At 33.0% G+C, this 22,994-nt stretch overlaps 1 protein-coding gene across 1 annotated transcript in view; it reads right to left on the bottom strand.

Annotated features, from left to right (window-relative positions):
- Positions 1–270: 270 nt before the first annotated feature.
- LOC111709611 (glutamate receptor ionotropic, kainate 2) overlaps positions 271–22,994 on the bottom strand; it is a gene marked incomplete at its 5' end in the record, with an annotated part of 74,285 nt that continues 51,561 nt past the window's right edge. The window contains 21 exon segments of the mRNA XM_023483346.1: positions 271–1,052; positions 1,194–1,608; positions 1,988–2,049; positions 3,277–3,369; positions 3,977–4,041; positions 4,377–4,445; positions 5,474–5,561; positions 6,672–6,765; positions 7,315–7,399; positions 8,023–8,098; positions 12,604–12,719; positions 15,732–15,803; positions 16,155–16,242; positions 16,657–16,728; positions 17,612–17,715; positions 18,556–18,650; positions 19,344–19,409; positions 19,637–19,708; positions 20,928–21,004; positions 21,447–21,501; positions 22,780–22,871. Of these exon segments, the coding sequence (XP_023339114.1) occupies positions 1,461–1,608; positions 1,988–2,049; positions 3,277–3,369; positions 3,977–4,041; positions 4,377–4,445; positions 5,474–5,561; positions 6,672–6,765; positions 7,315–7,399; positions 8,023–8,098; positions 12,604–12,719; positions 15,732–15,803; positions 16,155–16,242; positions 16,657–16,728; positions 17,612–17,715; positions 18,556–18,650; positions 19,344–19,409; positions 19,637–19,708; positions 20,928–21,004; positions 21,447–21,501; positions 22,780–22,871 (1,689 nt within the window).

The raw sequence follows: 22,994 nt of genomic DNA, 5'->3' as shown, positions 1-22,994 counted from the left end.
ATAAACGTTAAAACGGAAAAACCGATCGGGCCCAAATTTTGTGTAAGACAACACATGACCCCTGGGAAGGTTTATGGATCGTGGAAATTCAAAATTTGGAAATCCACGAAATTTTATTAATAAAATCCGCGATTTTTTACAGTGTATACATAGAAAAATTGTTTACAAATGAAATAGAAGATGGGCGCGAAGCGCCCTAAAAGCCTAGTTTATTATATATAACAAGTATCTAAAGTGCATGTATTTATGTTGTAAATATAAATGCAATTAAAAAGCTTACAGAGAATTTTATTAGTATTATTAGAAATATTGCCAATTTAAAATTTCAAAATAAATATTAGGAGTAATTATGCAAAATGTTTCTATAAGAAAAAGCACAATTGTTTATAATTTACTTTAAGTGTTCATATTCCAGTGGGAGGACACACATTATAATGTGTGTTGCATTTGCTATAAAATATAAAAGAAAATTAACTTAATAATATTTTATAAAATCTCAAAATCATGAAAGAGATACGTTTAATTTCCACCCAAATTCTTCGATTCTTTTACCTTTCATTTTGCAATATTTTCTTATTAACAATTTTTTCATGTTTTTAGAACCTTCAACGGCTGCACCAACCCGGTCCATTTTTTTGGAACCTCACATGACCCCTTGGAAGGTTTTAGAATGCTCATAATAATTCTACGAAAAAAATTAATAAATTCGCGTATTTTTTGTTAATGTTTGATATTTTAAGAAGATAAAAGATAGAGCAGCAATTAAAAGTTAAAATCAAAGATGGGCGCAGAGTAGCACGGAAGCCTAGTTAAATATATCTCTGGTAAAGAATATGAAAATCAGAAAGATTTCTTATTTTAGGCAAATATTCGTTGAAGATCAAATACACAAGCGGAGAAAAAAAATATACGCCATTTTGTGCATTGTAAGCTACACTTGTATTAGTTGCAAAGTTATAAAATACTTTCCAATATAAAGGGACTGACGATGAAAATATAGGTGGCCCTCTGTACGAAGAGTGGTATTCCTGATTCACAACAGTACACTTCATCTGAGGTGAAAACTTTAGAATGGGATATCCTTAATCCTGATCGGATAATTAATCTGGAGATTAAAAATGAGAGGAGAACAAGCAATATTTAATCTCGATATTAAGAAAAAGAGTGGATCAAACATTAATCCCGATATCCACCATTCTAAAGTTTTCAGCTCTGTTCATATAAACATATTCTAGTGCTTTTTATCTAAAAATTGTTATTTGTTGTTTCTCTATAACAGTAACTTTTGCATCAGAGCAAAGTACTTTCCGTTTAACACTTTTTGAGAGAGTAAAACGGAAAATATCTTTGTCACTGCTGCTCAGATAATGAGTAAAGTTGGGATTCATTATTGCAGCTCTATACATTAAGTGGTAATTTGAAAATAGAGTCCTCTAAGTTTTATCTAACAATTTGAATTATCAGCAATCAAAACTATCAAAGAGCTTTCTATTGGATGAATAAGTAATGTGTCTGTTGGAGCAGTGGAGATCACAGTAGGAGTGGGAGGAGAGGGGTCCACAGTCATCAGCTGATTTTAACCCTCGTAGGTCGTCATGGCTTCGGCCTCTGTAGAAATAAAGTAATATTAAACTAATTTGTTTTCAAAATTGGCCATTTGTAAACTTCTTGCTCTTTTTTACAACAAAAAATCGATGATATCGGACAGAAAAGAGTTTTTGTTTACAAATTAAAAGTTTAGATTTTCTTTTGTATCACACGTTGAACAAGTTTACTGGATATCTGAATATTTCATAGATTTTGAAAATAGCACATAAGAAGTAGAATCAAAACTAAGTAAACTGAACAATATTTAGAAAATATCCAAAGGCTTGGCTTTCCTGTCTTATTAAAGCACTGTTAACATTCCTTGTCATTTTTTACAAAATATTATAAAAAAGCTAGTTTCCGGATCCAACGTCATAGTGTAATGTAAACTAACTTTTACCTTGTATGCCTGTAGCATCCTTCTGGTTTGGTGAACTTGTAGGATTCACTCTCAGAACTGTCCTAAATTTAAACAAAACATTTCTCCAACCCATCAAAGGCGCAATGGAAGGGAAGGGAGGGGGGTATAGTATATGCTGGGGTACCATGTCTGTAAGAGTAAATTCAAGTGACTTCCACGCAAATATGGAAATGCACGATTCACAACAGTACCTTTAAGAGCTTTGTCAAGATTAAGTGTGAATTATTTTTAATTATGGTAACTTTACAAAAGTGACTTGCGTATTGTCTACTGCAGAATAACAGTGGCCGAATTTGAAGAATTTGAGCGGCGGTTTAAATTTAAGCCGCGGTTTAAATATGGTTGGTTCCACTTAAAATTGTATCAAATGTTTCAAGATTTAAGCCGGCGCTTAATTTAAACCGGGTTTTGGCGGATTTAAACCGCGGCTCAAATTCTTTAAATTCCATCTCAGGAAACATATTTCCAAGTTTGTTTAAATAATAAATTTATATTGTTTATATAAAATTAATTTATTATTCAATCAAAAATAAATTTGCATCATAATTATTTTTAATTTTATACTGGGATTTTAGGGCGTTACTCATCCATCCTCTACTAAAATTTTTTAATATCTGTGACAAAAAAAGTTTGCGGATTTTTCAATATTTTTTCACGCATCTTAAATTCACAAAAATCAGAAGCTTTTGGATACAACTTTTGTAACTCAGAGCATCCTTAAACTTTAACATGGGTTCATGCGAGGTCCCGCACAAAATTTGGGCAACGTATTTTTATAAATTTGATAAATTTTAAATATAAATATATTGCTTATATTTATATTTGTTTGGTGTATTGGCTCTGATTTGATAATCTGCTTACAGTATCATCATCAATAATAATAGAACAAGGATAACAAGATTCATCACAAATCATGAAGAAATTATAATCATATTATATTCATCACACAAATAAAAACAAAGTTATTTTATATTTTTAACATGAATAAAGAATGAGAATGCCCCGAATTAAATCCAAATAAAATAAAAATGATTAGTTTTAAATTCAATTGAAATATTTAACAATTTGAATGGAATAACGCAATAAAGTGAATTTTTATAGATTCTAGGCTATTTGGCACTATAAGTGTTTTAAACCATTTTCTGTAAATAGCCTGAACTGAAGTAAAATTAGTACCGATCGAAACCGAATTCAATTAGGGATCATACCCCCTTTCATTTTTTGCGAACACTCCCATTAATTTAAAAAATGTTTAAATCTTTACTTACTTCAGGATCCAAATCTAGATCTAGATCCTGATTTCGACCCTGATCACTATAGCAGATCAGATTGGATCCACTCATTGGACCATAGGGATCATTCTAAATATTAGATTATAAGGTTCATTTTAAAAATGGGATTATAGGGATCATTCCAAATGTAAGATCAAAGTGATTATTTTAAACATAGGCTCACAGGGACAATTCTAAATGCAAGATCTTAAGGATCAATTTTAAAATGGCATTATAGAGATCATTCTAAACATAGGATTAGGGATCATTCATAATAAAGGACAAAAGGGATAATTCTAAAAATAAGATCATAAGCATCATTCAAAAAATGGGATTATAGGAATCATTCTAAATATAGAACCATAGAGATTATTCTAAATATAAGATCATTGGGAACATTCTAAAAATGGGAATTTAGGGATAATTCTTAACATAGGATCATAGGGATCAATGAGCATTTAATACAAAGGACTTACAATATAGGACCATATCATTCTAAACATAAGATCTATAGGGATCATACTTTACAGCATCGGAATTATTGTGAACAAAGAAACATAAGGGTAAATCAATTCAAATATTTAGAAATCAATCCATCAATTGATCGATATATTAAATTGAAATGTACAACAACGGAGGAAGATTGATCCTGATCCTGATCCTGATCCATTGATAAAATTATTTAAATTTGACCAACCTTGTTTGTGTTGGTTTCGTGCAGTACACTTTGTTTACTTCTACTGAGTCTATTGTCATTAGGAACTAAATAAACACATTGTTTTATTTTCATGGAATTTGAAAAAAAAAAAAAAAATTTAACTTTCGGTTTTTATCTCAAAGAATGCTTAAGACTCCAAATGTTCCTTTTCACTAAGAATACCGACCTATGATTCCTCCAAGTTTTCGTGAAAATTATGTACAAATACTTTTTTGGGATATTACAAATTTTATAAAACCCTACGGGTTCCCTCCACAAATTTTGCTTAAAAAACATCCCTCGCTAGATGCTTCACTCTTGATGTTTTGTAGGCAAAATTGGTCTTAAATACAAAACATTGGGAAAGGAAAAAGGTTGAACATCTATGATTTAGATTTACCCAGAGGATTTCTTTTCCTAACGGTCGTGGAATCTTTATCAGGCAACCCTCTCATGTTCCGACGATATCCTGAGAAAAAAAAAGTTTTTCTTTTTAAATCATCTTTACATTATAACATTTTTTTTATGGTATGCAACGGTTATCATTGAATTTAATCAAAAAACTTGCCTATGCAGGTCTATGTTAAACCTAGCTCTTTACAAAGGAATGTCATTTACTCTCATAAAAATTCCCATGGATTCTATTTTTAAACATTAATAAAGTTATTTCAGCTCTAAGGTATTGAAAGTATAATTTCAATTGATCCTCCATGCAAAGATTGCAATGCCCGATTCACAACAGTACCCTTAAAAACTTTGTCTGATCCAAGTATTTGTTAGACAATACAATGTTTGTAATTTGGAGAGGTGGTTATTTTCAATTGTGGATTTTCTACAATAGTGGATTATTTTCAATTGTGGACTATTTTCAATTGTGGATTATTTTCAATTGTGGACTATTTTCAATTGTGGATTATTTTCTTGTGGAGACTATTTTCAATTGTGGACTATTTTCAATTGTGGACTATTTTCAATTGTGGACTATTTTCAATTGTGGACTATTTTCAATTGTGGACTATTTTCTTGTGGATTAATTTCAATTGTGGATTATTATCAATTGTGGATTATTTTCAATTGTGGGCTATTTTCAATTGTGGACTATTTTCAATTGTGGATTATTTTCAATTGTGGGCTATTTTCAATTGTGGACTATTTTCAATTGTGGATTATTTTCAATTTTGGATTATTTTCAATTGTGGATTATTTTCAATTTTGGATTATTTTTAATTGTGGATTATTTTCAATCATGGATTATTTTCAGTTGTGGATTATTTTCAATTTTGGATTATTTTTAATTGTGGATTATTTCCAATTGTGGATTATTTCCAATTGTGGATTATTTCCGATTGTGGATTTTCTACAACAGTGGCTTAAGCATTTCTACTGCCGAGAAAAATCCCACTTTTGCTAAGAGGGTTTAACATTGAATTACACGCTCAGTTCCTATAAGCTGATAATAATAACAAAATATCCCAGAAGGTAGTTTGAAAAAAATACCTAAAGCATCTAGTGCAGTGACTGCTTGTGAGATAGATTTAATCTTAGTTTTCTTCTCCTCTAAAACTTGAGGCCAACTTTCATCATTCTTCATAGAAAATTATATTATTAAAAATTTTTTTATTAATTGAACTTTTGTATATTTTCTTAAATAATCATTACATATTCTAAATTTGTCTTGTAAATGATTACATTTTCTAAATCTGCCTAGTGTTTGATTACATATTTAAATCTGCCTTGTGTATGATTACATATTTAAATCTGCCTTGTGAATGATTACATCTTCTAAATCCGCCTTGTGTATGATTACATATTTAAATCTGCCTTGTGAATGATATCTTCTAAATCCGCCTTGTGTATGATAACATATTTAAATCTGACTTGTGAATGATTACATCTTCTAAACCTTACATGAGAATGATTACATATTCTAAATCTTACCTGAGAATGATTACATATTCTAAATCTTACATGTGAATGATTACATATCATAAATATGACCTGTGAATCTATATATATAAATTTGGCTTGTCTGTCTGTTTGTATCCAATAAACGTCAAAACGGCTGAACCGATCGGGCCCAAATTTTTTGTGGGACATATAGGGACCCCAGGGAAGGTTTATGAATGATTGAAATTTTAAATATTTGTCTCCATCAAAATTCGATCTCCATTAAGTTTTTTAAAATTTTGAAAATCCACAAAATTTTTTTTGTGAAAATCCGCGAATTGTTTTTGTTTTGTTTAACGATGTACACAAAGAGAACATGTTCACAATTAATTTAGAAGATGGACGCGAAGCGGCCTCTAAGGCTAGTGATTACATATTCTAAATCTGACCTGTGAATGATTACATATTCTAAATCTGACCTGTGAATGATTGCATATTCTGAATCTGATCCGTTAATGATTACATATTCTAAGTCTGACCTGTGAATGATTACATATTCTAAATCTGACATGAGAATGATTACATATTCTAAATCCGACCTGTGAATGATTGCATATTCTAAGTCTGTCCTGTGAATGATTACATATTCTAAATCTGACATGAGAATGATTACATATTCTAAATATGACATGAGAATGATTACATATTCTAAATCCAACCTGTGAATGATTGCATATTCTAAGTCTGACCCGTTAATGATTACATATTCTAAGCCTGGCCTGTGAATGATTACATATTCAAGCCTGACCTGTGAATGATTACAAATAGCTGCTTCTTGATGTATTCCTGCAATCTTGAACATATTGGAGTTAGTATGGGAGAGGGCTTGCACAACCAAAGCACTGTATAAAGTAAATATATCATCAACTACAAAACTTCTTAATTTATGAATAGAATAAAGATTATAAAATCAATTACAATTTTTAAAAAAATTATAAAATACAATTTATCTTGAGGCAAAATTGAATGAATTAAAATTATATAAACAATTTGTTTGTTTCCAGACTAAAAACCATTTATGAAAAATCAAAAATATGCAAATAGACATTTTGTTTTCATTAAAAACAAACTGTGACTTTAGCTGAAGGATTCTGCATTATAGGATTGTCTTTGTCATTTCAAGTAGCAGGACAAATACAATTAACAACTTCAAAGATTAAAAATTTTTTTAATTTTTATGATTCCCATTATTTTCCATCAACAGAAATTAGCAATTCACTTTTGTGGAGAAACCAAAAATAGAAGAATCAGTTTTTAAAATTGATAAACATGGATATCTAATTCATATTTGATCATACATCGCTTTTATAGGAACCGTTGTGATTAGATATGCCTCTAGTAAATGGAGGGTCATATCTTTCCTCACTCTAATAATTAAAATGATATATTTCCTGTGTTTAACGTTGACTTTACTTTCTACACGTCCAGACTTCCAACAAAACTCTAGAACTGATATCAAGCAGGCAATCCCCATCCCTAGTCCAGCAAGCATTCTTTAAGCCTAATCGTTTTGAATCGTTTAAAAAACTTCCATGACTTCAAAACTGTAATTTGCTATTTACTTTTATTAAACTCTGCAATAACTTTATTCTTAAGAAAAATTTTTAAAAACTCCAAAAATTTGCGTTAAAACAAGTTTTTTGGATTTTGTTTTGGAAACATTTTCTGTCAGGCTAATATTTTGGCAAAGTGAAAGAGAAAAAATCAATAATAAACAATAATTTTAGAAACATTTGCTCATCTTAAACAATACCAAATTTTGACCCAAAAGAAAACATAGGGGAAAAACGACCCAAAAGAAAATTTAGGGAAAAAACGACACAAAAGAAAATAAAGGGGAAAAACGAGCAAACTGAATGCACATCACTAGTTTGAAGGTAATAACTTTGTTTAAAATAAAAGGGGAGGCTAGATGAAATTAATGTAAAAAAATAAATCATTAGAAAGAAAAAATATATTTAATTAACATAGTGTAAACTTATCTTTTATTATTACAACAAAAAACTATCAGAGCAGTGTATCATGCCGGACGGGGGGAGGGGGGTATTTGAAAAAAAATGTAATTGAAATTTTAATTATTTTCTCAAGTATGCTGGTTCCTGCAATTAGAATAACAAAGACACCGCCAACACTATCCAAGCTGAGTTCATTAGCTGTATCCTTCTTCAATGCCATCTAAATACAGAAAACTACAGGATCAAGCTCATATTGTTAAATGGACTGTACAGTTCATTAGCTGTATCCTTCTTCAATGCAAACTAAATACAGAAAACTACAGGATCAAGTCCATGTTGTTCATTAGCTGTATCCTTCTTCAATGCCATCTAAATACAGAAAACTACAGGATCAAGTCCATGTTATTAGAAGGACTGTACAGTTTTTTAGCTGTATCCTTCTTCAATGCCATCTAAATACAGAAAACTACAGGACCAAGTCCATGTTGATAAAGGAACTGTACAGTTATTTAGCTGTATCCTTCTTTAATGCCATCTAAATACAGAAAACTACAGGATCAAGTCCATGTTATTAAAGTGACTGTACAGTATATTAGCTGTATCCTTCTTCAATGCCATCTAAATACAGAAAACTACAGGATCAAGTCCATGTTATTACAGTGACTGTACAGTATATTAGCTGTATCCTTCTTTAATGCCATCTAAATACAGAAAACTACAGGATCAAGTCCATGTTATTAAAGGGACTGTACAATTCATTAGTTGTATCCTTCTTAAATGCCATCTAAATACAGAAAACTACATGCAGGATCAAGTCCATGTTGTTAAAGGGACTGTACAGTTCATTAGCTGAATCCTTCTTCAATGCAAACTAAATACAGAAAACTACAGGATCAAGTCCATGTTGTTCATTAGCTGTATCCTTCTTCAATGCCATCTTAATACAGAAAACTACAAACAAACAAACAAACAAACAATCAACCATCATTCCGTAGAAGTCAGGGCTGAGACCTCATCAAAAATAGCCACAATGGCTATTAATGTACCAATTGGTGACACACTGTCTAGTGTGGCCAACTGTCGAAGTACAGACCAATGACTTAAGTCACCGCCCAACTGCACACTAACAGTCCCCCAGAGTAGTCCATCTCGGTACTACCCCAGTATGAAGTTAATAAAAAGCTTATTAGATTACTATTTGATAATGGTTTAAACATTAGATATAAGATTTAAGATTGTTTGACAAAAAACCCACCTTGAAAGCTATCGGCCTACAGATCACCTTCATGACTTTTAACCAGCCATGACTCCAATAACACTGCCATTTTCCTCCCTCTTTCAAGTAAGACTACTTGGTCTGACCCATCCCCCCCAAGATAAGCCCTGAGAATCTGCCATAGAGGTTTCTTACCATGACCGGCATAGCTTGAGTGAAAATCTGCAATCCCAAAATCCCTACGCTGTGCCGCTACACATGGGCAGATAAGGACCACGTGAGACTCTACTAGCCTGGCACGGACACCTTTTGAGAGACACCATGGGCACAAAACATGGGTACAGCCGTATCTATCCTTGTATCTGTTACCTAGCTCTGCGTTACCAGCCCGAACCCTGCACAGAGTCCTACTCGCCCTGGAATCGTTCACAAAACCCTGAAGTCGGAACCACTTCCACGGCTGGGAGGCTGCAACAGCAGAGGAATGACCTCTTTTGGTTGATACCACAAATCTCACAGCTCTATCTGACATTGCTTTCTGCAACTCCTTTCTGCTTGAGAACATTGCAATGGACCCAACCTCCCTCTGAATCTCCATCCAGGATTTCACCCAAGGGTCTGTAGGGTGATCCAGCAGTTCCCGTAACACCTCCAATAGAAGCGTATTGAACTTGGATTTCAGAATACTTCAGATGAACAGAGCTTGTCTGGTCTGAATTCTGTGTGCCATAGGCATGAGGCCCGCATCCATCCAGGTGAGTACCTTAGAGGATGAGTGAGGTATCTGCAGGATAAACCTACCTACCATGCATTGTAGTCTTTCTAGCTCTACAATAGTAGCTTTCTTAAGAATTGCAGCCTCCACACAATACAGGATTGAAGGGATGGCGCACGACTCCCAGAGTCTCTTGGCAACCATGGCCCTATCAAGGGCTCCCCTTGATATGTTCATTATGGCGTAAGCATAATTAGTGGCCTTCCTGATCATGTCCTTCTCATACACCCCAATCATAGACCTGCCGCGTACCTGGATAGTCACCCCTAAATACTTGGCCACTAAAATCTCTTCAATAGTGACGTTATCGACCTTCCAAGAAGTCTCATTTGGGGCATTGGTAAGGATGTAGGTCTTAGAGGTGGCAAGCTTCATGTGCATGTCCGTGCAGAATCTTGAAACAATTCTAAGAAGCTTATTCATTCCTCTCTTAGGGGTTCTAGATAGCAAGAGCAGGTCGTCCGCGAAAAGGATAGCTGTTATCATAGCTTTTCCTAGCCTGACCCCAAGCTTAGAACTGTCCAGAGCTAGCCCTAGGGACGCAATATAAAGAGCGAACAGTAAAGGGGATAGGCTGCACCCTTGCTTAACCCCTTGGGTGAAAAACAACGGTTCCGTCAATCCATGTGCTATGTTAATCCGCACACAGTCATTGAAATACATCGACCGAATAAGGGACACTACCCTCCCTCCAAAACCAATACTCCGAAGCTTTGTGTAGAGTAGTTCCCGGCAAACTGAGTCATAAGCTTTCGCAATATCACAGAAAGCCAAAGAAATTGACTGGTGCTTCCTTTTTGCCTTACGTAATGCGGCCAGTATCATAAACACACAGTCGACTGTTGACTTTCTGCTTCTGAACCCATACTGCACCGGTCCATAGAAGCCTTCCCTTTCACAGATGGAATCCATTCGTTTCTGGACTATTTTGGTAACCATACTGAGCATCACACTTGAAACTGTAATGGGGCGTTTCTTAGCCACCTCTAGTGACGGTTCTTTTTTGTCAATAAGGGTCATTTTACCCACTAGAAGGGAGGCTGGAACCTTACCCTCCTCCAGGGATTCATTCACTACATCAGTCAATTTCCCTATAAAAGATGTGCTCGCACTTTTTAACATTGAGGGCGTGACATTATCTATACCAGGAGCTCTGTCTAACTTAAGGGATTTGATTACCTCCATTTGGACTGTACAGTTCATTAGTTGTATCCTTCTTCAATGCCATCAAATTACAGAAAACTACAGGATCAAGTCCATGTTATTAAATGGACTGTACAGGTCATTAGCTGTATTCTTCTTCAATGCCATCTAAATACAGAAAACTACAGGATCAAGTCCATGTTAGTAAAGGGACTGTACAGTTCATTAGCTGTATCCTTCTTCAATGCCATCTAAATACAGAAAACTACAGGATCAAGTCCATTAAAGGGACCAGTTCATTAGCTGTATCCTTCTTCAATGCCATATAAATACAGAAAACTACAGGATCAAGCCCATGTTATTAAAAGGACTATATTAGCTGTATTCTTCTTCAATGCCATCTAAATACAGAAAACTACAGGATCAAGTCCATGTTATTAAAGGGACTGCACAGTTCATTAGCTGTATCCTTCTTCAATGCCATCTAAATACAGAAAACTACAGGATCAAGCTCATGTTATTAAAGGGACTGTACAGTTCATTAGCTGTATCCTTCTTCAATGCCATCTAAATACAGAAAACTACAAGATCAAGTCTATGTTGTTAAAGGAACTGTACGTGTAAATGTAAGTGTCCTTCCATACAAAGATGGGAATGTCCTATTTACAACGGTACCCTTGACACCTTAATCTAATCAATATTCTGGAAAATATTGTCGCTTTTGCAGAGAACCCCTAATTAAAATGAACAGAAACATGAATATTGGAAATCTAATTCATACTTGATCACAAAAGGATTTTAAGGGTACCGTTGTAAATCGGGCATTGGAATCTCTTCATGGAGGGTCACTAAACATTACGCTTACAATCTCTTGAACGAACTGAAAGAAAATTAAGATAACTAACAGAATATCTAAAACAAACACTGGAAAAAAAGGAATTTTTGGAATATATAACAAATAACAAAAATCTTTCATTTGATGGTAGAGGACAGAGGCGGCATAGAGGAGGGTGGGGAGGGATAGACGTCCCATTTCCTGAAAATTGGACGCCTCCCTCCCTTGAAGGAGATTGACTTTTGGCAGTATCCCGATTGGGCTATTTTTGTCTAATATAGATTGGGGGGACTCAATGATTTGGCCCTTAGAGGTGAGATAGGGCAGGAGATACATGTCCCTAGTCCCACTTTTCTAATTAGACCTCTAACTTTCAGATAAGGGAGCCAGGGAGGATTAAAAAAAATCAAAAAGTATGTAGAAAAATTGTGAATAATTATTTTTACTTTTGACTAATATTAACATGCGACACATTTTATTTATACATCAATTTTTCAAGGGCTTTTCAAATAAATGGATTTTAGCCCTATGGCTTAACTAATTATTTTTTGCAACACCGACCCGCCATTTAATTGTCCTCAAACATACCCAATGGAAAATTATTTCACAACTATGATGTAGAAAAAGTGAAGAAGTTTTAACTTTCTATTATCAGCCGTTTTAGAGATATTTAAAAAATCCCAGGGGGATGGTTGTGGTGGCCGCCCCCCATTGTGATAGGGTTAAAAAATGAGTTAAAATTACAAATTGACTTACGTCACATTTTCCTCCGCCTCGTCTCTGCTTCCACCAACGGTTCTTGAGCACATGAAGACGACCAGCCTCTTGTAGCTGGAGGATAGCACTGGAGATAGGGATTCGATATGGAGATCCTAGATCATGTAAAACTAACTTACACGAAGTACATTCGGTTCCTATTACGATTTTTAGCTATATTTTGATACAGTTTAGCTCAGAACTTTGGATACGTTGAAAGAATCTATATAATGTCGTCTTGATAATTTTTCAATGAGTTTTTACTATTTTACCTAAACCTCAGTAATTGAAAAAAATAGCCATGAAAATGTGGGAAAAGTTTAAAATATTTAATTTAAAAAGTATATATATATATATATACAGAATTTAATTATCAGTAAGTTGAGAAGACGCCATTGTATAAATTCTTTTGATGTCCCCAAAGTTCTGTGTTAAACTGTATCTAATTCAAAATTCGTCAAAAATAGCGTTAAGTGATGATATACCTCAATATTGAAAAAATATTGTTTAATAAAAAAGTATGATATAGCAATTACCAAAAATCTTCATTTATGGTTGAAATTTCAAGTTCCAAAGTGAGTTCGACGTTAGGCTAAAACTATGTCTAGCTTAAAACCCTGAATTTGGCTAAAACTATGTCTAGCTTAAAACCCTGAATTAGGCTAAAACTATGTCTAGCTTAAAACCCTGAATTAGGCTAAAACTATGTCTAGCTTAAAACCCTGAATTAGGCTAAAACTATGTCTAGCTTAAAACCCTCAATTAGGCTAAAACTATGTCTAGCTTAAAACTTGAATTGAAAGGACTTAATACCGGGACCATAAGTTTACCTTTAGCCTTTCATTAGAGATTCAAATCAAACATTTACTACTAAAAAACTTTTTCAAAAGTTAAATCCTAATATAAGGAATTTTTCTTGGACAAAATTATGCGAATTTCACCAATTTTCCTGTTTTAGACCCATAAATTCACTATGGAAATGCAGGCCACCTTTTTTGCACTTCTGACACTTGAAAATTTCTTTTTTTCTCTTCGATAGCTTTTCAAAAAAAAAGAATTTGTGTTTGAAAAAATGCAGGATTCCTACCAAAAAAAAGTTTGATTTTCGTAAAGTATGAATTTTTAAATTCAATGAAAAGAAACAACTTCATTGTTTCCCTACGAAGTCAAAAAATGTAAAAATCTAAAATAAACAACGAAATTTAAAAAAGGTCAAAAATGTTATATTTCCCAAAAATATTTTAGGTCAGGATTCTAGTTGAATCTTCAAGGTAGATATATGAACTTAACTATGTTTGTGTACACATCTAACTTTCTCTGGTGAAGTGTTTTTTTTGTTTCTTTTGCCCTTTCACTTTGTCTCTAGGTTGCAGTGTTAATTCTATGTTTTTGAAAAGATGTTAATTACTTTCCCAAGAACATTTTCCCAAGGGTCAGTTCCCAAGTGACAGTTTCCAATTTGGCAACTTCCCAAATAAGCAATTATCCAAACAGCAACTTCTCAAAGATTGGGTTAGGTTTCCGAGGCGCTGCAGGCTGCGGCTAGGATGGGCTAGGTGGCCGAGCGCTGTGACTTGAGAAGTTTCCGCTTGGGAAATTGAACATTTGGTAAGTTTCCACTTGGAAAAATACCCCTGCAACAGGGGTCCATAAATTCCTTTTTCAATCCCATTTGTGATTGACAAATTTGAAAGAAATGGGGGCAAATTTTTTTTTTAATTGGGAGCATTTTTTTTACAATTGGGGGCATTTTTATAAAAGTTGGGGGCAAAAAATTATTTTGGGATTGAGAAAATCAGCTATTTTGGGAATTATATGACCCCTGCCCTGTAAGTGTAAAGTTGCCGCTAAGGAAAGTACCAAACATCTCTGATAATGAAATACAATACTGATAATGATCCGTCCTATCAATTTATCATTTCAGGAATTCTGGATGGATTTCAGCTTATACAATAGAAGATAAATATATCCTATCGTGATAATATTAAATATATTTATCATATTTGCATTATAAATATTGATTCTCGATGTGCACAACTTTATTGTTTATTAGTTTGGGAACCCAGCGCTGCCTAGGTTACAAAAAGTTACTCCCGCCGTTTACCCGCACTTGAACGATTATACCGGAAAACCAATTTTTCACTTTTAAAGTCAACCCACTCAACTTAGAATCTTACAACATTCCCTTGGACCTCCCGAGTTCCCAAATCAAAATTTGGGGCACATAGGTTCAGGGGTTCCTGAGTTATGATCGGACATACAAACAGACAGACAAACAGAGATTTCAACTCTATATACATAGATTTATATGTAACGAAATAAAAGGCAAAAAACATTTTTTTGAGCTTAAAAAAATCATTTCAAAAACATTAAAAAATGCACAAAAAAGAATGATAAGATTCGATCTCATAGAAAAAAAAACCAAAAAGGCAGTAAATCGATACGAATGAAGTTTCTGTTTTAAATAATCTGTATTCTCCTATTTAACCCTAAGATAGGGTCATTTGAGACATTGCAACATAAACATTAACATAAGATGGTTTATAACAATGTACCACTTACCAAATATCATTAATGATTACAATGTGTAAACTATTTATAAAGGAGAAGAGGAGAAAATGGACGGATTTAGAATTAATTTTTTATAGCATTTTATGTAAAATCTTATGTTAAATTTTACACTTAGTAAATGTACATATGGAGCCCTTAAATTAGAGGAAATTTATGCAATCTTAGAAGTATTTTATATTGTTATTATAAAGCAAATAGATTAGCAGTAGCCTAATAATCAAATTATTACGTGAAATAAGCCTTTACAATTGCTATGTTTTACGTTCATGGAACTATTTAACATCATAAGCATAACTTGAGTCAAGTGTCTTTTCTTCTACAGTTTAAAAGGATACTCCTGTAGTTTTTACTAATTAGAACTCATTTCTTGCCTCAAACTCTAACTGTTTAATAAATTCATCTTTGCATCAGTTACCCCAGGGTACCCATGGGTTCCCTCAAAAAATGTTAGCCAATTCGGTACAGCCGTTTGCCCAACTGTAGATAACATATAAATATATATATATATATATGAGCGAAGAGCTTTATTTTATAGAAGAGTATTATGCTTCATGTACCTGGAGTGAAAGCAATCCCATATCCTTTGGAATCCAATAATCCACCAACTTGGATCAAATCACAGTTTCTTTCTAAACAAATAATCCAAACTTAGGAAAATCGTAAAAAATAATAATTTACAATTAACTTGAAAGGATGTTGAGAAAATTTTACCAAAAATTCTTTTAAATCCAACAGTTAAAAGCTAATATTGTCCCTAAAAAGTGAAAAAAGGGCCCAAAAACCTTAGTTATTTGAAATGAACCAAACGTTTTCCTAAAAATACGCAAAACCGAAAAATCCAGGAAAATTTTTTAAGCGGGAACGTGGATTGGAGTCCATGAAACACTGAATATAAGGTATAAATTACTCTGGCAATTCAAAATAAATTGAATATTGTTTTTGTGTTCTGTTTGTAAATACAATTTTATAAGTTTGCATTCCTATTTGATATTGTATAGAGTTGGATTCCATGAGAAAAGCATACGTTTCATCTGAACTTACAACTCTGTTCACACCCTCATTATTACTCTGACATTTTTTTCTTATTTAGATTTTAAAATCGGTTTGTTTTTCAGTACAGGGAGACCAAGATAAATTTTGTGACCCAACTAGGGTTTCCAGGGAAAATTGCGCAAAAATGCGAAAATGTTCGCTTTCTTCACAACATTTCGCGCTAATCTTTTTTCGAAATAAAAAATGCGAAAATTAAAATTTTATGCTTTGTCAAAATTTTGCTTTTTTCGCCAAAAATGCGAAATTTCCGCATCGCTTTCGCTTCTTTTCGCAAAATTCACTAACACAAAAAAGTTAACGAAATACAAACAAAGATCTTTACGAAATTGTGCAACAATTTAACCTCGGAATCGTCAAGGATACGAGTTTTCGGTCGTCTTTACAACCTCATCCTTTGCAGGAAATAAAATAACTTAATAAGAAGAATTCCTTAGTAAAGACGCTTGGTTTCTGAGACTCCATAAAAGAAGCCATCCTGGAGTATGTTGGGATTTTCGAGTCCTAAAACATAAAATAAAAAGGGTAAATTTATAAGTTCTTCAGAATTTTACAAACCCTCAGTATTCTTGTCGGGTAAAAAATTACTTCACAGATGTTTGGACTTTTTTATGAATCTGTCATTTTTTTAGAGATATTTTCAGTCTAATTGAAAAATAACATTTTTTAAATATCTCGAAAGATATATCTGGATTTACGCAGTTTTGACATAAATATTTGAAGATGTTCAGGTTTCAATGAACTAAAAAACTGAAGAATATACAGGTTATTAAAATTTTAAAGATTAAAAAGTTTTTGAAAAGGTTTAATGTTATGAAGGATTAAATGGTTATCTACAATAAGACAGAGTGCCCGGCGTTTATATTATCCTCCATAGTCATAGTTACTTTCACCGTTTACCCGCGTTTTTGGTATTTAATGATTTCAGATGAAGTGACCTGAATTGCCCATTAAAAAAAACATTTTTAGTAATGTCACCCCCGGGATACACATTGGTTCCCTAACAAATATGTCAGGCAATTTTGTCCAACATTCTGCCAGCTATACAGGACCTATATATATATATGAATAGATATATATTTATTAGCGATGTGCTTTATTATATAAACTAGCTTGGGAACTCAGCGTTGCCCAGGTTACTCCAAGTTACTTCCTCCGTTTACCCGCGCATGGTCTTACATTATAATTTAAGCGATTTTTCCCTTATAAAGGTCAACCAAATTAACTTAGAATCTTAAAGCTATGAACATTCCCGTGGTTGTCCCTAGTTCCCCAATCAAAATGTGAGGCAAATCGGTTCAGGGTTTTATGAGTTATGATCGACCATAAAAACTAACAAACAGAGATTACTACTTTATATATGTAAGGTATTGTATGGAGTTGTTACCCTGAAGAATGCCCTTGTTGATCCTGACTCCAGGCAGCCATATTTGATTTTAGTTTGCTTAGCAAGATCATCAGCTGATTCGATAGGAGACTCCATTCTCTCAACTAATATAAAGAAAATAAAACTATTTTTTCTTTCTTTTTGTTATAAAATATCGCTATGAATTTCTTGATTTTGCGAATGAACCAGAAATATGTTAAATACAACTTCTGATTCATAAGTTTCCACAGGTTTAAAAGTGTCTTCTGATTTAAAAGTCAACCCACTCCCGTTAATCTTATAATTTTTAATCATAATAAGCGAAGTTTCCGCTCCCTTGTTCTTATGATTTAAAAGTTTCAACTCCTTACTCTTCTGGTTTAAAAGTTTCCACTTCTTACTATTCTGGTATAAAAGTTTCCACTCCTTACTCTTCTGTTTAAAAGTTTCTACTTCTTACACTTCTAATCTTTAAGTTTCCAACCCTTTCTCTTCTGCTTTTAAAGTTGCCATACCTTGTTGTTCTAATTTAAATTGTTCCACCCCTTGCTCTTCTGATTTTATAAGTTTCCACTCCTTACTCTTCTATTTTAAAAGTTTCCACCCTTACTCTTCTGATTTAAAAGTTTCCACCCTTACTCTTCTGATTTAAAAGTTTCCATCACTTACTTTTCCTATTTTTAAATTTTTTTCCCTCTTGCTTCTCTGATTAAAAGTGTCCTCCCCTTTCTCTTCTTATTTCGAAGTTTCCAACCATTGCTCTTCTTATTCAAAAGTTTCCACCCCTTGCTTCTCTTATTTAAAAGTTTCCACCCCTTGCTCTTCTTATTTAAAAGTTTCCACCCATTGCTCTTCTGATTTTAAAATTTCCACCCCTTGCTCTTCTGATTTTAAAGTTTCCGAACATTGCTTTTCTAATTCAAAAGTTTCCAACCTTCTGCTGCATGATTTAAAAGATTCTAAACCTGTTAAAAAAGCTGCTAGGTTTGCTGTATATGAACTAATCATGATTAATGTAAAGAACCACCACATCCCAGCAACCATCCGGGTAGAGACAGATCTGAAAATAAAAGTTATGAATTCCAAAACTATCTTAAATGTCATGAGATAATCATTAAAAACTAAGTTATATCACTTTGCACATAATTTCAGTTCATGTCCGATGAGATATCATTGGTGTTTGATCTGAAAATTGAGTGCTGATTAACAGTGAGCACTGGCCAGTTCAGCGGCAATATATTCTGCAGTCAGAACATAAGCATATCTCTGTCATTAATGATCAAGACTGTGAAATGAAAGGGTTACAGTAACCTACAGGGTGTCCCACGAAACATGACAGTTGGTGAATAGTTTTGAATGTCTTCTTCCATATACTGTATTATACATTAAATACTTTTCGCAGTTTATTTCGTTAAAAAATTCTTTTACTGAAATATGTTTTACTTTTAAATCAAATTTACTATTTTATGAATGCAACATAATATTTTTTATTATTCGCTTTGGTATCAAACAACTTAACAAATTGTGGAAGAAGACATTTGAAACTATTTACCAACTGTCATGTTTCGTGGGACACCCTGTATCTCTGGTTACGTCCTTTAAATGAAACTTTCCTAAAAAATAAAACTTTTTTTTAAAATTAAATAATTTAAGTTAAAGAAATATTTATCAAATATTTGGACAATTTGACTGATTAATTAAGTAAATAATTTTTGTTAATGATTGCTATAATCCTTTTCTTAAAAGATCTTACTTTGGTGATATATCACTTCCTTGCTGCATGAGAGATCCAATGGTAAACCACATGGAGTTGCACAAACTGTGACCGAATTTAATGAATTTGAGCTACGTCGCTTAATTAGCTATCTAATGGCGGCTCAAATTTGAACCAGTGTTTCAAAGTCAAAGATAAAAATTAAGAAAGTATTTGAATTGATAATTCAAATTTAAACCACCAATTTAAAGGTAAAGATTAAGAAAGAATTTGAATTGATGATTCAAATTTGTACCGGCTGTAGACAGTTCAAATTGATCAAAATTCAGTCCCTAAACTCATTTACCAGAACTTCTGGCTCTTCTATACATGGGTGGGGGTTATCCCATTCATACGGACTAAATCTAAAATTATTAAGAATTAGTATGGGTCATTAAGTTAATTAAAAATATTTGACTTTTTTAATAAAAACAAAAAATCTTTTTTCCCCCCAAATTTTCCATTTTTTCAAAATTTTGCTGCCCTTTAACTCAAACCCCGGAGGTCCCCAACAAATTTTTGTAAAATAAAACATGTTTTTTCGTACATTACATTGTGTGCAAAATTTTAGCCAAATCGTAAGAGTAAGTAAGTGTCAAAAAATTGTCCCTTTTATTTTGGAATGACTCGTTCCGGTACACTGTATATTTCACCGATCAAACCCGAAAACTGAACTTGCTTATAAATATTTCAGATTTTAAACGGCAGTTAATATAACTTCCCCCCTTCTTTATTTTCCTGTAAGGAAGCTCAGCGTATATTTACGTACAGAAAACGATGTACTGTCGAATGACCTACTTCAGTTGTCAGAACTAAACTTTAAGCAGAATATTTGATGAAGTTTTTATATCGTATACTGGATAAAACAAACGCTAACCTTCCTTATAGAGAAATAAATATCCCAATAGGAAGTTCAGTAACATTTTCAAATCAGAAATAGTTTTAATGAAGTTCTTTCTTATTAAAAAAATCAGTTTTTATAAGTCTGGATAATTCAATCCGATTCTTGCATTTGTGAAATTGTTCTCAATATTAAATATTGAATGAATGCTGACTGGCTGGNTCAGTTTTATAATTCTATTTTCAACTTGAAGAAATTTTATGTTCTTATTAAGGAAATGCAATTGACTTTAAACAAGCATAGTCATACAATTTAGACACAAATACTGCAAGTATCTTTATACAACAGGGCTATTCACAAAGCACGAGTCGTAAGAAAAACAAAGTAAACCTATTCAAATAACATGATTATGTAGCGACGAAAGGAATAAGACCAAATGAATAAGACCAAATGAATAAGATCAAATAAACTGACTGAATATATATTTATCAAAAACAGTATTTATACTAGATGCAGTATATCATAATCTAAACAATAACATGTGAAGTATGGAATATGCTGTGTACTGCATTCCAGGAATCCAGGGGCGCCACAATTATATGGATTTTATTAATGATTTAAAATAAATCCAGCCATTGAAAACCAAGACGTCCCAATTCTCAGTATAGAAGAGACTCTTGATAATTTTCCCCGCCCTTGCACGTCCAAGGGAGCAGACAAATATTTGCGCTTCGCGCACCTACCTTGCTAGAATGAAGAGGAGTAGAGAGACCCCTAGATAAGCAAATATCATATAGATCCAAACATCCACAGACAACGGCTGTAGTCAACATCAATATTTTGTTTATTAACAATGATCAGAATGATAATGCGATAAAGTTGAATTTAAAGAAAAAAGGAATTGAGTGTTTGTTTGCAACAAACTATTATTTTTTTCATTATCCTAGCAACCCATTGTCATAGACCTTTGATATTTCAAACTATGAATTCTGTTAGATCGCATAATCTAACTTTGAAATATCAAAGGTTTACGCCATAAGGTTGCGAAGACAGAGAACATTTGAGTGTGTGGCAAACACTCAGTTCCTTTGCTTATGAAATAATTGAGAATTCAGTGGCGTAAACAAGGGGGGGGCTAGGGATGTTACTAGATGCTCAGCCCCCCCCCCCTTGGAAAGAAAGTAGTTAAATCTTCCCCCCTGAAAATTTTCTCTATACAGTTAATGATTTTTTAACCAAAAACAAATATTGATTGTATTTTCCTGCATGAAGGAAAAGAGCTCTGGGGGTTGCTTCTGAGGTTTTTTGTACAAAATACTGAAATATAAATTAAGACTGTAGACTATTCTGTAATATAATTTAAGTTTATTGTTAAAGTACAAATATAATTTTCAGCATGTGATTTTGTTTTTAATCGACTGCACGCAGAGAATAAGAATAAAGGGAAGGGAAATGGCGCTGGCCTGGCATGAGAAAGTCAGTCGCACTGCTTTGCAGACGAGTTCATTATCACACACGCACACTCTTTTGGTACACAACATGACTACAGTAAAAAAATTGCAGAACAATGTCGTCGATTATAATTAAGCTTGAATAACGAGTAGTTTATCGTAAACTTCAGTTAAATTATATTCTTTGAATGAAAATTTAGCTCATTGTGTTGACTTAAATATATAAATAATATATTGCAAGTATACTAAAATTATTTTTAATTAAACAATTAACAATAATAACTGTACTCTCCTAGACTGTACAAATACCGAGATTAGTATGTACTGTATATACCTACAGTACACGACTTCGGTTCGTTATCACTTTCACACACTCTTTGGTACAAACATACATATATGTATATGTATACTAAAATTATTTTTAATTAAACAATTAACAATAATAACTGTACTCTCCTAGACTGTACAAATACCGAGATTAGTATGTACTGTATATACCTACAGTACACGACTTCGGTTCGTTATCACTTTCACACACTCTTTGGTACAAACATACATATATGACGCTTCTGCCCGCTGACTGCACGTTAACGTATTTTATTAAGTGGTCGTGCATGACAAGCTTATTAAAGATTTACTTTTATACAATATTTTATGATATATCTAAAAGTAGAACAATTATTGTTTTTATTTGGCTTGATTAGAAATAAGAAAGCAGATCTCATAACAAATTTACATAACGAAGTGTGAGATTGTGGAAAAGAGAACTGCTCAGAGATAGATATAAGTGTACAGATATAGCTGTACGATATTTGTAAACTTAAAGGTGGCCGTTAAACCTTTGATCAATTAAGGATGACATACTTTTCCTTATTTATTTACAGAAATACTTGTACTGCTGTTTTATATTTAACATTTAATTTCTAGAAAGAGCAGAATATGAATATTCTCATGCGAAATTTGGAAAACTGCGCTGTGACGTCATTGAAATTGAGTTCACACAGTATGCTATTATAAACTTCATTTTACAGCTTTTTTCACAACATTTATGAGATAACAACACGGAGTTCTCTGTCCTTGATGATCAGTGAAAGGTTTAAAGGGTACTGTTGTGAATTTAGAATGTCTGTAGTTCTAATCTTACCTAATACCCAGGTTCATAAATGGCATTGAGAAATCTACTGCTTGTTCTCTCTCATATGTAATAGTAAGGTCGGCTATAGCTAAATCTGCTTTCTGAAATATCAAGAAGAAAAGTATTAAATTATTGATATTTAATGAACTATTAAATTAAAGCTAGTTTTCATTTTGTTAGAATTTTATAACAAAATGTTCAGGATAACTCATCTTACCTGGAAA

Source organism: Eurytemora carolleeae, unplaced genomic scaffold (assembly GCF_000591075.1).
Source record: "Eurytemora carolleeae unplaced genomic scaffold, Eaff_2.0 scaffold971, whole genome shotgun sequence".
Classification (NCBI taxonomy): domain Eukaryota; kingdom Metazoa; phylum Arthropoda; class Copepoda; order Calanoida; family Temoridae; genus Eurytemora; species Eurytemora carolleeae.
This window is presented reverse-complemented; position numbering and strand designations above follow the sequence as displayed.